The 16,090-nt window shown below is 47.1% G+C and overlaps 2 protein-coding genes across 3 annotated transcripts in view; one reads left to right on the top strand and one right to left on the bottom strand.

Moving 5' to 3' along the window:
• Positions 1 to 1,803: 1,803 nt before the first annotated feature.
• On the top strand, positions 1,804 to 8,720 carry LOC311149981 (cytosolic sulfotransferase 2-like). 2 transcript variants are annotated; one of them, XM_084187203.1, is made up of 8 exons: positions 1,804 to 1,953; positions 5,955 to 6,093; positions 6,188 to 6,310; positions 7,415 to 7,515; positions 7,592 to 7,718; positions 7,812 to 7,909; positions 8,065 to 8,239; positions 8,471 to 8,720. In XM_084187203.1, exons 2-8 carry the CDS (start codon positions 5,955 to 5,957, stop codon positions 8,581 to 8,583), a joined length of 876 nt encoding a protein of 291 aa, XP_084043329.1. In that variant the 5' UTR covers positions 1,804 to 1,953; the 3' UTR covers positions 8,584 to 8,720. The 2 variants fall into 2 exon arrangements, with proteins under 2 accessions (XP_084043329.1, XP_084043328.1); XM_084187202.1 differs by lacking the exon at positions 1,804 to 1,953 and adding an exon at positions 5,642 to 5,706.
• An 18-nt stretch (positions 8,721 to 8,738) lies between these two features.
• The window catches only part of LOC311149525 (proline-rich transmembrane protein 4-like), a gene marked incomplete at its 5' end in the record, with an annotated part of 57,897 nt that continues 50,545 nt past the window's right edge, over positions 8,739 to 16,090 (bottom strand). The window contains 2 exons of the mRNA XM_084186706.1: positions 8,739 to 13,411; positions 13,563 to 13,566. Coding sequence (XP_084042832.1) covers positions 11,364 to 13,411; positions 13,563 to 13,566 — 2,052 coding nt within the window. The 3' untranslated portion in view covers positions 8,739 to 11,363. The remainder of the gene's footprint in view (positions 13,412 to 13,562; positions 13,567 to 16,090) is intronic.

The raw sequence follows: 16,090 nt of genomic DNA, 5'->3' as shown, positions 1-16,090 counted from the left end.
CATTCAACTTATAGCCAGTGGGATAACCACTTTACAATGTTTTTTTTCTGGGGGGGGGGGGGGGGTAAAATGATTATTTTATCCTATCCCAGGTATTCCTTAAAGAGGTGGGGTTTAATGGCACAGGCAGGGAGCCCAGCCAACAGCGAGTTGCAGTAATCCAGACGGGAGATGACAAGTGCCTGGATTAGGACCTGTGCCGCTTCCTGTGTAAGGCAGGGTCGTACTCTCCGAATGTTGTAGAGCATGAACCTACAGGATCGGGTCACCGCCTTGATGTTAGCGGAGAACGACAGGGTGTTGTCCAGGGTCACGCCAAGGCTCTTCGCACTCTGGGAGGAGGACACAACGGAGTTGTCAACCGTGATGGCGAGATCATGGAACGGGCAGTCCTTCCCCGGGAGGAAGAGCAGCTCCGTCTTGCCGAGGTTCAGCTTGAGGTGGTGATCCGTCATCCATACTGATATGTCTGCCAGACATGCAGAGATGCGATTCGCCACCTGGTTATCAGAAGGGGGAAAGGAGAAGATTAGTTGTGTGTCGTCAGCGTAGCAATGATAGGAGAGGCCATGTGAGGATATGACAGAGCCAAGTGACTTGGTGTATAGCGAGAATAGGAGAGGGCCTAGAACTGAGCCCTGGGGGACACCAGTGATGAGAGCATGTGGTGCGGAGACAGCTTCTCGCCACGCCACTTGGTAGGAGCGACCGGTCAGGTAGGACGCAATCCAAGAGTGAGCCGCGCCGGAGATGCCCAGCTCGGAGAGGGTGGAGAGGAGGATCTGATGGTTCACAGTATCAAAGGCAGCAGACAGGTCTAGAAGGACAAGAGCAGAGGAGAGAGAGTTAGCTTTAGCAGTGCGGAGAGCCTCTGTGACACAGAGAAGAGCAGTCTCAGTTGAATGACCAGTCTTGAAACCTGACTGGTTTGGATCAAGAAGGTCATTCTGAGAGAGATAGCAAGAGAGTTGGCTAAAGACGGCACGCTCAATAGTTTTGGAGAGAAAAGAAAGAAGGGATACTGGTCTGTAGTTGTTGACATCAGAGGGATCGAGTGTTGGTTTTTTGAGAAGGGGTGCAACTCTCGCTCTCTTGAAGACGGAAGGGACATAGCCAGCGGTCAAGGATGAGTTGATCAGCGAGGTGAGGTAAGGGAGAAGGTCACCGGAGATGGTCTGGAGAAGAGAGGAGGGGATAGGGTCAAGCGGGCAGGTTGTTGTAATGATCATGAACAATAGACTAGAGGTTGTAATCAGGTTAATTGACTGTTCATGGCGCATTTGGACCTGCCATATAGACTGCCATATAACTGGGTTATGGTGCTGAAATATACAGTTTTAAAATTGTGCTACTTTGTATGGATACTGTAACAATAATTACTCTTATATTGTATGCCCCCCAAAAATTATACTTTGAGGTTCATGAACTTGTTTTTATATGTCCAAAAGCAGTAAGTGAGCCAGGTATTTGCAAACGCACGCACGCACGCACGCACACAAACACACACACACACACACACACACACACACACACGCACACACACATGTTGTTCAGTATGCCTGTGAGAACCTTAACACCTACCTTACTAAAGGTGGATTTACTCTGGATCTCCTCAACTACTGTATGAACCATGACCTGTGACATCTGACATCCTCACCAGACCTCCTTAAGCAAGTAACATTACAGAGTATCTTTTTATATTGATTGTGGGTGGCTAACAAGCAACTGGCGATCAAAGGTTGATGCAGTAGGTGAAAGATATGTGTACACGCCTCACATACTGCACAGGCACACACTCTGCAGCCTAGTGTCTGGTCAGGTAAGAATAAGACACACCTACTCTGTTGAAAAGTGATTTAGACAGTGTGTTTAAGACTGTGCAGGAAGTTTGAGGTCACAGAAAAGACAAGACACTATCTACCCCAGGACGCTGCCCATTCAGTAACCTATCAGGTGAGTGTGTGTGTGTGTGCTTTGATGGAAGTTGGGTGATTGAGTATGTTTGGGCTCAGGTCAGGTGTGTAAAGGCATCCGCATACTTAGGTTTGGTTTGTTCCTAGCAGAACTCGGCAAGGTGAAGCAAATGTATGTGCCTCCCATACTCACTTAAAAAGCCATTTGCTTGAAAAACAAGAAAGAATAGGCAATATTACAGTTTGTCTCTCTTGAGACGGCGTATCATCAACATAGCCAGTACACTTCCTCAAAATGGTGAGAATTAATCAAATCAAATCAAATCAAATTGTATTGGTCACATGCGCCGAATACAACAGGTGCAGACATTACAGTGAAATGCTTACTTACAGCCCTTAACCAACAGTGCATTTATTTTAAACAAAAAAAGTAAGAATAAAACAACAACAAAAAAAGTGTTGAGAAAAAAAAGAGCAGAAGTAAAATAAAGTGACAGTAAGGAGGCTATATATACAGGGGGGTACCGTTGCAGAGTCAATGTGCGGGGGCACCGGCTAGTTGAGGTAGTTGAGGTAATATGTACATGTGGGTAGAGTTAAAGTGACTATGCATAAATACTTAACAGAGTAGCAGCAGCGTAAAAAGGATGGGGTGGGGGGGCAGTGCAAATAGTCCGGGTAGCCATGATTAGCTGTTCAGGAGTCTTATGGCTTGGGGGTAGAAGCTGTTGAGAAGTCTTTTGGACCTAGACTTGGCACTCCGGTACCGCTTGCCGTGCGGTAGCAGAGAGAACAGTCTATGACTAGGGTGGCTGGAGTCTTTGACAATTTTGAGGGCCTTCCTCTGACACCGCCTGGTATAGAGGTCCTGGATGGCAGGAAGCTTGGCCCCAGTGATGTACTGGGCCGTACGCACTACCCTCTGTAGTGCCTTGCGGTCGGAGGCTAAGCAGTTGCCATACCAGGCGGTGATGCAACCAGTCAGGATGCTCTCGATGGTGCAGCTGTAGAATTTTTTGTGGATCTGAGGACCCATGCCAAATCTTTTTAGTCTCCTGAGGGGGAATAGGCTTTGTCGTGCCCTCTTCACGACTGTCTTGGTGTGTTTGGACCATGATAGTTCGTTGGTGATGTGGACACCAAGGAACTTGAAGCTCTCAACCTGTTCCACTACAGCCCCGTCGATGAGAATGGGGGCGTGCTCAGTCCTCTTTTTTTTCCTGTAGTCCACAATCATCTCCTTTGTCTTGGTCACGTTGAGGGAGAGGTTGTTGTCCTGGCACCACACGGCCAGATCTCTGACCTCCTCCCTATAGGCTGTCTCATCGTTGTCGGTGATCAGGCCTACCACTGTTGTGTCGTCGGCAAACTTAATGATGGTGTTGGAGTCGTGCCTGGCCATGCAGTCATGGGTGAACAGAGAGTACAGGAGGGGACTGAGCACGCACCCCTGAGGGGCCCCCGTGTTGAGGATCAGTGTGGCAGATGTGTTGTTACCTACCCTTACCACCTGGGGGCGGCCCGTCAGGAAGTCCAGGATCCAGTTGCAGAGGGAGGTGTTTAGTCCCAGGATCCTTAGCTTAGTGATGAGCTTAGAGGGCACTATGGTGTTGAATGCTGAGCTGTAGTCAATGAATAGCATTCTCACATAGGTGTTCCTCTTGTCCAGGTGGGAAAGGGCAGTGTGGAGTGCGATAGAGATTGCATAATCTGTGGATCTGTTGGGGCGGTATGCAAATTGGAGTGGGTCTAGGGTTTCTGGGATAATGCTGTTGATGTGAGCCATGACCAGCCTTTCAAAGCACTTCATGGCTACAGACGTCAGTGCTACGGGTCGGTAGTCATTTAGGCAGGTTATCTTAGAGTCCTTGGGCACGGGGACTATGGTGGTCTGCTTGAAACATGTTGGTATTACAGACTCAGTCAGGGACATGTTGAAAATGTCAGTGAAGACACTTGCCAGTTGGTCAGCACATGCTCGGAGTACACGTCCTGGTAATCCGTCTGGCCCTGCGGCCTTGTGAATGTTGACCTGCTTAAAAGTCTTACTCACATCGGCTACGGAGAGCGTGATCACATAGTCATCCGGAACAGCTGGTGCTCTCATGCATGCTTCAGTGTTGCTTGCCTCGAAGCGAGCATAGAAGTGGTTTAGCTCGTCTGGTAGGCTTGTGTCACTGGGCAGCTCGCGGCTGTGCTTCCCTTTGTAGTCTGTAATAGTTTTCAAGCCCTGCCACATCCGACGAGCGTCAGAGCCAGTGTAGTATGATTCAATCTTAGACCTGTATTGACTCTTTGCCTGTTTGATGGTTCGTCGGAGGTCATAGCGGGATTTCTTATAAGCGTCCGGGTTAGAGTCCCGTTCCTTGAAAGCGGCAGCTCTACCCTTTAGCTCAGTGCGGATGTTTCCTGTAATCCATGGCTTCTGGTTGGGGTATGTACGTACGGTCACTGTGGGGACGACATCATCGATGCACTTATTGATGAAGCCAGTGACTGATGTGGTGTACTCCTCAATGCTGTCTGAAGAATCCCGGAACATGTTCCAGTCTGTGCTAGCAAAACAGTCCTGTAGCTTAGCATCTGCGTCATCTGACCACTTTTTTATTAACCGAGTCACTGGTGCTTCCTGCTTTAGTTTTTGCTTATAAGCAGGAATCAGGAGGATAGAGTTATGGTCAGATTTGCCAAATGGAGGGCGAGGGAGAGCTTTGTATGCGTCTCTGTGTGTGGAGTAAAGGTGGACTAGAGTTTTTTTCCCTCTGGTTGCACATTTAACATGCTGGTAGAAATTAGGTAGAACGGATTTAAGTTTCCCTGCATTAAAGTCCCCGGCCACTAGGAGCGCTGCATCTGGATGAGCGTTTTCCTGTTGATTAATGGCCTTGTACAACTCATTCAGTGCAATCTTAATGCCAGCATTGGTTTGTGGTGGTAAATAGACAGCTATGAAAAATATAGATGAAAACTCTCTTGATAAATAGTGTGGTCTACAGCTTATCATAAGATACTCTACCTCAGGCGAGCAAAACCTCGAGACTTCCTTAGTATTTGATTTTGTGCACCAGCTGTTGTTTACAAATATACACAGACCGCCACCCCTTGTCTTACCGGAGTCAGCCGTTCTGTCCTGCCGATGTAGCGTATAGCCTGCTAGCTGAATTAATTACAGATTCAAGAAATCTGTAATTAATTTGGACGTTTTTGCAGAGGTCTTAGTTCAGTAATTTTATATCTAACTAAGATGTTTGGTGCAGTATTTCCCAAGTGAAAAAATTTACATGAAAACTAGTCTTCTGTCATTGAATGACAACAAACACTTAATTGAAAAATCCCTACTGTTGACCAATCACGGAAATGTCCGGAAAAAAACCCTGCCGTATAGTGTTGAACACCAAAACCTACAAAAACGTCACAAAATATTGTCATAATATATGCGTGAACTGTTTCGACTGGGAAGCATATGGCAAGCTTTAGTTAATAATTAGTTTGATAAATCCTGTGTCCAGCAGCCATTCTTATGGTCAGCTGCCACCTAGTGGTGTATTTCTGGTAATGTAAGTGCCCCCTGGTGATTTAGTAGTGACACATGAGATACTGTGAGGGAGAGCAGAAAACCCCCTCAGCTCTGGAGTAGAGCCAGAACAAACCAGACCCTTTCCCACAGGTGAAAAGAAAATGATTGAAGAGAGTATGGGGGAGGAGACAGGAAAGGAGGACCACTGAGACTAAAAGAGGAGACATTTTGTAAGCAGTGCATTCACCCTGAGGTATCTTACTCAGAAAGAGCAGGGTTAGTCAGTTATTTTGGTATGTAGGAATTACTATCATGTGTAGTACATTGTTACTGTCATCGTTTAAATAAACATTAAGACTTAGTCTTTGTTAACATTTGTAGGCGAGCATATCAAAGGAGCGTTATTCCTCTCTATGTTTGAATTATAGAACCATTCGGATCGCTAAAAGATTCTGTTAAAACTTCACATCCAAGCATAAACACTCCTGTGGTGATCCTTGACCGGACATGTCCCACTTTTACAGATGGAGCTGCCACCTCGACCAAAACTCTTTGACTTCCATGGAGTCTCCATGACCAACTACTTCACTGACAACTGGGACAATGTACAGAACTTCCAGGCCAGACCAGATGACATTCTCATCGCTACCTACCCCAAAGCAGGTCTCTCTCAGTCTGATGTTGATGTTTCATTAAAGATAGTGTTTTGGTTAGTGAATGACTGTGTATCTGTCCCCTATCTGTATCCCTCTCTTAGGTACCACATGGGTCTCCTACATTCTAGACCTGCTGTATTTTGGCCAGACAGCCCCTGAGCGTCAGACACCCATCTTTGAGAAGGTTCCTTTTCTGGAGTTGCTCATTCCTCTTTACCCTCCAGGTTAGAATAGAGAATTTGAAAACGTAATCATACTTCTCCCATTTTGTAATTTCTCTGTTAAAATTGTAGCATATATCTTCAAAGCAGTAACTAAAGACTTTATTATCCTGACAGGAACAGCTGAACAGTGATAATATCCATCACTAAACTCCAAACCTCAACTAAATGTTTTAATAAATAATGTGGAGATTGAGCAAGTTGAGGTGACTAAACTGCTTGGAGTAACCCTGGAATGTAAACTGTCATGGTCAAAACATATTGATACAACAGTAGCTAAGATGGGGAGAAGTATGTCCATAATAAAGCGCTGCTCTAACTTCTTAACAGCACTATCAACAAGGCAGATCCTACAGGCTCTAGTTTTATCGCACCTAGACTACTGTTCAGTCGTGTGGTCAGGTGCCACAAAGAGGGACTTAGGAAAATTGCAATTGGCTCAAAACAGGGCAGCACGGCTGGCCCTTGGATGTACACAGAACACAAACATTAATAATATGCATGTCAATCTCTCCTGGCTCAAAGTGGAGGAGAGATTGACTTCATCACTGCTTGTGTTTGTGAGAGGTGTTGACATGTTGAAAGCACTGAGCTGTCTGTTTGAATGACTGGCACACAGCTCAGACACCCATGCATACCCCACCAGAGGTCTCTTCACAGTCCAGAACAGACTATGGGAGGCTCACAGTACTACATAGAGCCATGACTACATGGAACTCTATTCCACATCAGGTAACTGATGCAAGCAGTAGAATCAGATTTAAAAAACTGATAAAAATACACCTTATGGAACAGCAGGAACTGCGAAGCAACACAAACACAGGCACAGACACATGCATACACACACACAATAACATACGCTCTATACACACATGTACACATGGATTTTGTGTTGTAGATATGTGGTAGTGGAGTATGGGCCTGAGGGCACACACTTAGTGTGCTGTGAAATCTGTTATGAATGTATTGTAATGTTTTTTAAATGTATAACTGCCTTAATTTTGCTGGACCCAAGGAAGAGTAGCTGCTGCCTTGGCAGCAGCTAATGGGGATACATAATAAATACAAATACAAACAGCTACTTTGTTATTCTAATGTTTATCCTAGGGGTGGAGGTGCTGGACAACTTAACCACCTCTCCTCGCCTCATCAAGACTCACCTCCCAGTCCAGTTGCTGCCCAAGTCCTTCTGGGAGCAGAACTGCAGGGTACAGTATTTGTAACTTCTCCTCCATGTTTCTCCACTATATAGCCACTATATATAAATGCAATCTTTCTCTACAGATAGTGTATATGGCCCGTAATGCCAAGGACAATGCAGTGTCTTATTTCCACTTTGACCGCATGAACCAGGCCCAGCCAGAGCCAGGAGACTGGAACAACTTCTTACAGAGATTCATGGATGGAAAGAGTGAGTGAACGAGAGAATAAAGGAGTGATTGAATGAGTAAGTGATAATAGTCCCCATGCACTCCATGAATTTGTCTACTCTGCACTTGCTCAGTGGTGTTTGGTTCCTGGTATGACCATGTGACTGGCTGGTGGGAGAAGAAACAGACTCACTCCAAAATCCTCTACCTCTTCTATGAGGACATGGTTGAGGTGAGTAGAATACTGATGCTATGTGTGTGTTACAGTATTATTGAGATGTGTCTAATGATCTCAGTGCACACATATGCTCAAGAGCCATACTAACTGCTGCTCTAGGAGGTTAGCTGTTTCCACTGTCGATATCTAGTGTGTATGTGTTCCTACAGGATACGGGGAGAGAGCTAGACAGGCTGTGCTCCTTCCTAGGTTTGTCTACTTCAGCAGAGGAGAAGGAGAGGGTGAGAGGAGGAGTGCAGTTTGACAACATGAAGAAGAACAGCATGGCCAACTACTCCACCGACCCAGTCATGGACTTTAAGATATCCCCCTTTATGCGCAAAGGTGTGTGTGAGAGACAGAGAGAGAGAATGAGAGAGATAAATAAATATTAAACTGCTGGAGCTCAGCTCTTCCAGCTATCACAACAGACACACATGAACACACTGAGACACAACGTCATCACAGACACCATAACATTTGTGCTGGTACCTGGTGTGGAGACATTGGAATACTTTCTTCTGATCTACTGAACTTTCAAACTATCATTATACCTGTCTGTCTGTCACACTCCAGGAAAGGTTGGTGACTGGAAGAACCATTTCACTGTGGCCCAGAGTGAGCAGTTTGAAGAAGACTATAAGAAGAAGATGAAAAACACTCAACTTCGATTTCGCACAACAATATAGGACAGCCTTCATTATCTAAAGCACTCCACAGGTCTTAAGAATGTGAATGCATGTAAAAATGTAATAACACATAATACTGTAAGTATGGGCAGCAAAGACAAACTGTCTAACTACTGTAAATAAACAACACCTGATATCAAAAACATTTTCACATTTCTAATATTTATTTGAGGCTGCAGCACAAAAATAATACAACTTCATATAGAAACAGAGTCAATTAGCAAATTAATGAAATGAATATGTTGGAATATCTCTACTACTGTACCTCTGAACTGTGACTACTGTACGGAGAGGAGAACGGATTGGTTTACTGTACTATGGCACATACCGCATTGGTGGAGGAAACACCACAAACATCCCCACAACTGTCAGTCACTGATGAAGGTCCTCCTAACTCAACCCCATAATGAAATAAATGAGGCAGAAGTTGCCCCAGATCACTGATACAGGGTCAGGTATTCTTCACCCACCCTAATGGTTAAGGTAAGAATTGGAGGTAGGATAATCTGATCCTGGACCTGTGGTTATAAGGATGATTTCTACAGTACCTCGAGCTGAAAGCGAATGGAGAAACAGCAAAGTACACTGAAATCAGACGGGGTCATTGGAATGTAGACAACAACACAACCCCATTGTTCTGTACTGTACTGTAAATACCACACAAGTCAAGCATTTCACATCACAGGGAGGGACTGCACTGACCCTGAGGGAGGCAGGAAACAGGAAACAGGAGATCATGTCACACAGGGACCTGGGTTGTGTTCAGTAGGACACGTTTGGAAGGATTTTGAAACAAACATTTTTATGAGAGTTTCTTATTGGACGGCTTCAGGTAGTACCTCCCCATTTCACTCTGTTTCAAAACATGTTCTCTCATTTTGTGCCTATTTTACTCAACCCGGGTCTCAAGTGGAAATATGGGACTGAGGATTGACTTCTGAGCTTCGTTCAAGATCACTGGACAGTTTTGAACTGTTTTGAAATTATGCAGCTCCAAATGAGAGTGTGCCATTGCCACTGCTCTTTAACCCCTAAACGTTAAACACTAACCATTGTGGCAGTTCCAGGTACTGTTGTGAAACCTTTTTCAACACTTCTATCCTGAACGGAGCCCTGAACATCATAAATTAGTGCTGGACAGTCATTGTTCCCAATATTCTTCCCGAAGTCATGACCATTTATCACTCTTTTAGTAGACAACTGTTCTATGCCTCAGAAACCTCAGCAAGACCACTTTAGATTGTCCTCACAGTAAATACCTTTATTTACAAACATCAAAAAATAACAGTATTTACATACTTTCTTATGTTACATAATATACTTGTATGCTTTTTCCTGTAATAAAAATACTTCAGTCTAGAGTGCTCAGGTCTAGGCTTATAGACGTCTGTAAAGTACTACTATAGTACAGGAGGGTTGTGCTTCATAGTAGGTCAGCGTTGTGTAATGCAACACTGCTTAACTGTGTGGAGCATTGAGTACAGCTAAAAATAACTCAAGTTCACGGTATGCACTGATATGCTGCAACTGATAAAATGTTATTGGTATATTTATACTGTTGCCAGTGATATTGAGTGTTAAAAATGCAGTCATAGGCTTTGACGGCCATGATGATAGAATGTACCACAATCAGCAGGTGAAATGTACCAGCGTCACCTTCAAACAACAATGTCTTCGAATGTCTGGTTTTAGCAGGAACTATTTTAGCTAGAGCTCCAGGCATCAGCCACAGCTACACAGGTCAATGCGCTTTCTTTCTGCAGTAGTATATCTAGGCGGTTGTTTTTCCTTATGTAATAAACATCACATTTACATACAAGGCAGACTGTACTGAAACAGCAACTAAATGATGAGCCGATAACCAGCAATCCTATGTTTTTGGAGTGTGGACTGCTACGCTACCTTCCTGCTAGGGGAACTACGGAAAGACACCATTGTCAGTCAAGTAATGCGTTATTAATGTATTTTGAAGCATAACATCAAAACAACCACTGACGTGATCAATGTATATGGCACATATCCTAAAAACACATTAAAGTATGTATGCATCAAGTTGAAATATCAAGGACAGCAGATTAATACTATCAACGCAAACAAAGTCAAATTCATATAAAGACATTTTCACAGGGAGCACAAGGGCTTTCATAAAAGGTAGGAGCTACCACATTCATATTTAACATACATCCATAAAACATTGTGTCTAAACAATGGATCCACAGAGGGAAAGGTAGGGATGACCAATAGATATTTTAAGGAATCCCTGGGTCGTCACCAAAATGAATCCTGTGTCAATCCATTCCTCTGTTCTCTCAAGACCACCTTAAACAGTAGTGTTACAAAGAGTGAATGTATGTGCGGCTGTATGTGATGCTTGAAATGTAGCGATTTAGTCAAAGGTACACAGGTGTGTATCTGTAGGCATGAGTGTGTGTGTGCTCTGTTGTTCGAACCTGTGCTCTATGCCCCAGAATCTGAGTCCGGTTAGCAGCCTTTGAACCACTCTGATTTAGAGCAAACACTGGATAATGTCCCATATAAGACAACTATTTTAGTCAGGGGAAGCTTTTCTGTATTTTCCCTCATTTTCATAAAATAAGTCCTCTGTCCATGATTCACGTGGCAGTCCGAATGTAGTTGAGTCAATGTTTATGATAAAGTCTATCTAGTTAACAAGATAGAGCTAAAGTTATCACCTAAGAGTTAAGGTATTACATAAGTTCTTGATGGTTTTGCTTGGGGCTTGGTCATTGGTCCAGATGTCCTGGGTTGGAGTTGAGGGTTCAGAGGTCAATAATCTCACTGCTGACGCTGGCTGAGTCATCCTGCCTGCTGACCTCCAGGTAGCTCTTCCCTCCCGCTCCCTCCCTGCCTGCCCTCCCACTCTGTGTCTCAGAGTCTGGGGTGAGGAACGGCCTCGTGTCGTCTCCCCCCTCGTCCCGCAGGAGATGTACCGTGGAGGTTCTGGAGGGCCGAAGGGAAACGGGACAGGACACTGAGGAGGGGACACTGCCCCCCCCATCCCCGGCCCAGCGATGCCCCTGGTGAGAGGGCGTGGGAGGAGCAGTGACCTGCCTGCTGGGAACACTGCTGAGCACACTGCCCCCCAGTGGCACGGAGGACTCTGTACGGGCTGAGCGGTCCTCGCTGCTGTCAGAGATCTGGGGGTCGCTGTTCCTGCGGAGCCAGGGCCCCCCCTGGCTGACAGCTGAACCCGGGGAAGGAGTGGGTGAGGGGGCGCACAGGGGCTGGAACAAACTGCCCCCATGGAGGAGGTGCTCACGGTGCAGGGCCTCATCGATGCTGCGGCCCAGGTCGATGGGGGAGGGGGGTCGCAGGTCAAAATCATACAGAGACACCCCTGACTCTTTCTCCTGCTCCACGCTGCCGCTCAGCGAGTGCTGTAGGGGCTGGCCTAACGGCTGCAGCCGCAGCAGTGACCCTGTGGACCCGTCAGACATACCCCTTTCTGCAGACATGCCCCTCTGGTTGCGGCCACGGTTGCTGTCCTTGACACAGCGTGGCTGTGAGGGTGGAGCCTCACGGTTCTGGTTTCTGATTAGGCTCTTGCTGATGTCTGCCCCTGAGCGTTCCTGCCCCGCCCAGTTATTAGGCAGCTCCCCCGCCCCTCCTCCTCCTCCTACTGATCCTCCCACTCCGTTACTCTCTGACTTCCCACAGGGCTTCCCTGTCAGGCTCTGGACTATCTTGGCCCAGCAGGTGTGTTTGTGTGTCGACCCAGAGGACTGTCCAGGGGAGGGGAGATCTCCTCCCAGCCTGCCCTCCCCTGCTACCCCATCTCCTCTGCCTCGGGCCCCCCGGGGCCTCCAGAACACCCAGGATCCCAATAGGAGAAGAGAAAAGGCCCAGGCCAGCTCCAACAGCCGGGCCCAGAAGTGCACCAGCCACCAGCCCCAGCAGAAGCGCCTCCAGTCCCCCAACAACCCGTACAGCCACAGGGTGGCGTGGACGTGGAGCCCACAGCACAGCACCCCCAGGAGGGCACACACTGCCAGCACACGACCCAGCACCAACCCTGTCCTCCTACCCCCCGGCCAGGCTTTAACTGCCCTCCCCTCCTCTGGGACAGGTGGCTGGGCAGTGGGGTGGCGGAGGCGGGGGAAGACGTAGCACAGGTAGCCCAGACAGAGAGCCAGGCCCCAGCAGAGAGACAGGGACTGCAGGGTGACAGGCACGGCTGGGGACAGGGCTGGGGAGAGCAGGTCAGCAGCCAGAAGCAGGGTGCACTGTAACACAGCCAACACAGCTACCAGAGGAGGGCGCTCCAGAGCAGAGGGCAACAGACTCACTCCTGTCCCCTTCATGGCCAGCAGAGCCAGGGCAGCCTGCGCCCACACCAGTAATGGCAGAGCGAGGTTATAGAGAGCAGTCACTGCAGGCCGGGGAAGAATCTTCCTTGTTCCGTAGGGGTCAATCATGAACAGTGCTGCCCTCGCTGCGCCCACAATGAGGAGGAGGGCGTTGGCCAGGGTCAGGGCACCGCGGTGAGGGCAGTGCATGCTGGGGGATAGGGCCAGGCCCAGGGCGGCTCCAGCCAGGAGGAGCAGGAAGAGGCCAGCCGAGCCGTAGACATGGAGCTCCCAGGCGAAGGCCAGCGTCCTGCTCAGGTCATCCCACAGCAGAGAGGTTCCGTTGGGGGAGGGGAAGGAGCTGGGAGGGGGGGAGGGAGTGGCGGGAGTGGAGGATGGGGGGAGGTGAGGGCGGCCCATGGGGATGGAGTGGTTCCTCTGTGCTGGGCGGCTGTCATTTTTGGGGACATACCGCCCTTGGAAAATCTGTAGAGTAGGGGTGATGAGGAGAGGGGTCGTCCCTGAAGGCAGAGAGAGAAATGATGTTAATTAATCATATTGAACTTTCCCAAAACATCTGACTGGAATGATTGACAATAATACTAAAAAACATTTTCTTTAACAGAGCAGAACCTAGCTATCACAAGTGGACACATACAGTGGAAAATCTACCCCACTAGAGGGGGCAAATTTCCTATGAGAAGAGTATTGAGAGCGCAGCAGGTTTTCTTCCACAAGGCAGCAAATAACCCAACGGGAGTAGAATATTTTGACCTTCTATTCTCGTTCCAGGCCAAAGGACAACTCAACAGCTTTTTTTCTCCAATGAGGGCAAAAATCACATGGGGCAATTGTGAAACAGTTCACCACTCTCAACCCCACACAGGCCTCACCTACACTCCAAATAGTAAAGTATGTCTCTCTCTCTCTAGTTATCACCCCCTCTCCCCCTCATCTTCTCCCTGATAGTGTGTGTGTGGCAGGTAGACAGTATGTCGATATACACTATATATACAAAAGTATGTGGACACTCCTTCAAATTAGTGGATTTAGTTATTTCAGCCACACCCGTTGCTGACAGGTGTATAAAATCGACCACACCGCCACGCAATCTCCATAGACAAACATTGGCAGTAGAATAGCCTTACTGAAGAGCTCAGTGACTTTCAAGGTGGCACCGTCATAGGATGCCACCATTTCAACAAGTCAGTTCGTCAAATTTGTGCCCTGCTAGAGCTGCCCCGGTCAACTGTAAGTGCTGTTATTGTGAAGTGGAAACGTCTAGGAGCAACAACGGCTCAGCCGCGAAGTAGTAGGCCACACAAGCTCCCAGAACGAGTGCTGAAGCACGTAGCACTTCAAAATCGTCTGTCCTGGGTTGCAACACTCACTATCGAGTTCCAAACTGCCTCTGGAAGCAAGGTCAGCACAATAACTGTTGGTCAGGAGCTACATGGCCGAGCAGCCGCACACAAGCCTAAGATAACCATGCGCAATGCCAAGCGTTGGCTGGAGTGGTGTAAAGCTCGCCGCCATTGGACTCTGGAGCAGTGGAAACGCGTTCTCTGAAGTGATGAATCACGCTTCACCATCTGGCAGTCCGATGGATGAATCTGGGTTTGGCGGATGCCAGGAGAACGCTACCTGCCCCAATGCATAGTACTAACTGTAAAGTTTGGTGGGGGAGGAATAATGGTCTGGGGCTGTTTTTCATGGATCAGGCTAGACCTCTTAGTTCTAGTGAAGGGAAATCTTAATGCTACAGCATACTGTACATTGACATTCTAGACGATTCTGTGCTTCCAACTTTGTGGCAACAGTTTGGGGAAGGCCCTTTCCTGTTTCACATGACAATGCCCCCTGTGCACAAAGCGAGATCCACACAAAAATGGTTTGTTGAGATCGGTGTGGAAGAACTTGATTAGCCACCGCAGAGCCCTGACCTCAACCTCATCGAACACCTTTGGTATGAATTGGAACGCCGACTGTGAGCCAGGCCTAATCGCCCAACATCAGTGCCCGACCTCACTAATGCTCTTCTGGCTGAATGGAAGCAAGTCCCCGCAGCAATGTTCCAACACCTAGTGGAAAGCCTTCTCAGAAGAGTGGAGGCTGTTATAGCAGCAAAGGGAGGACCAACTCCATATTAATGCCCATGATTTTGGAATAAGATGTTCGAAGAGCAGGTGTCCACATACTTTTGGTCATGTAGTGTATGTGTGTGGAAGGTAGATAGTAGGTGTTTGTTGACAGTCGGCACCTCCCATCAGAGCCCAGCATGGGGCCTACCGACTTAACCTGGATACAGAGTGTCTTCTCCTCTCCACAGGTAGAGTCTGGAGCACAGATTAGATAACACGCATCAAAGTGGTGCGCGCATCACACACACTCGCATGTCAGACGCACGCACACACACCGCACACTTAATTGGAGGTATCTTGAGGTAAAGACATACACACACCACACAAACTCAGAGTGACATTAAGCTGGTAAGGAGGGCTGAATCTTCAGCCATTTATATAATGCATTTCAATTGGTGCTTACTGCTCACTACTAGATGATGTAATTGATGAGATCATCTCTTTACATAATATAAAAAACATATAGTACTTTAATATGTGGGAATGGAAAACTGCATGAAGCACATGAAACATACTGAAACCATCAAAGACCTGTCACATGTGGAATAAATCAGTTATCTACATATGCCTGTTCCCCCTCCCTTCTCTCAAATATCTCACGCTCTCTCTCTTACACACACACACTATCTGCATTTCAAGGCAAAACAATTAAATGAGCAATGTTCCCAGAGCGCTCCACCTTAGCGCTCCAACAACCAGAGCATTAGCACTAAGATAACACTGAGAGGGTGAACTACTATAACATACTACAACTTATACTGTCCAAACCGGAAATATATTGGGTTTGGCTAAACGTTAATCCCAGACAATTTGTAACCGTACATTCTCTCAGTCTCCCCCAACCCTCTCTAAAGACACACACTCTTGGAGAAGTAAAGAAATGGTGATGGAACAGAATCATCTGAAGTAAAAGTAAAACTAACTCACCCTGAAGAACAGACCATAAACCTGACACATTGACTGACTCACCTCAGCCAGTTCTCTCTACGATAAACCAAATCAGCAGGAGCGAGCAAGCCTCTCTCTCTCTCTCTCTCTCTCTCTCTCTCTCTCTCTCTC

The sequence above is a fragment of the Coregonus lavaretus genome (genome assembly GCF_964263955.1).
Source record: "Coregonus lavaretus genome assembly, chromosome: 22".
In the NCBI taxonomy this organism is placed as follows: domain Eukaryota; kingdom Metazoa; phylum Chordata; class Actinopteri; order Salmoniformes; family Salmonidae; genus Coregonus; species Coregonus lavaretus.
Note: the sequence above shows the minus strand (reverse complement) of the source record. Positions and strands in the feature narration are given on the sequence as shown.

Bases quoted from the DNA above. Each gene is read 5' to 3' on its own strand.
- LOC311149981 (XM_084187203.1), top strand. From the start codon at position 5,955: ATGGAGCTGCCACCTCGACCAAAACTCTTTGACTTCCATGGAGTCTCC. The intron at 7,516-7,591 runs GTACAGTATTTG...CTTTCTCTACAG, and splicing joins TCTGGGAGCAGAACTGCAGG to ATAGTGTATATGGCCCGTAA. The intron at 7,910-8,064 runs GTGAGTAGAATA...GTGTTCCTACAG, and splicing joins TCTATGAGGACATGGTTGAG to GATACGGGGAGAGAGCTAGA.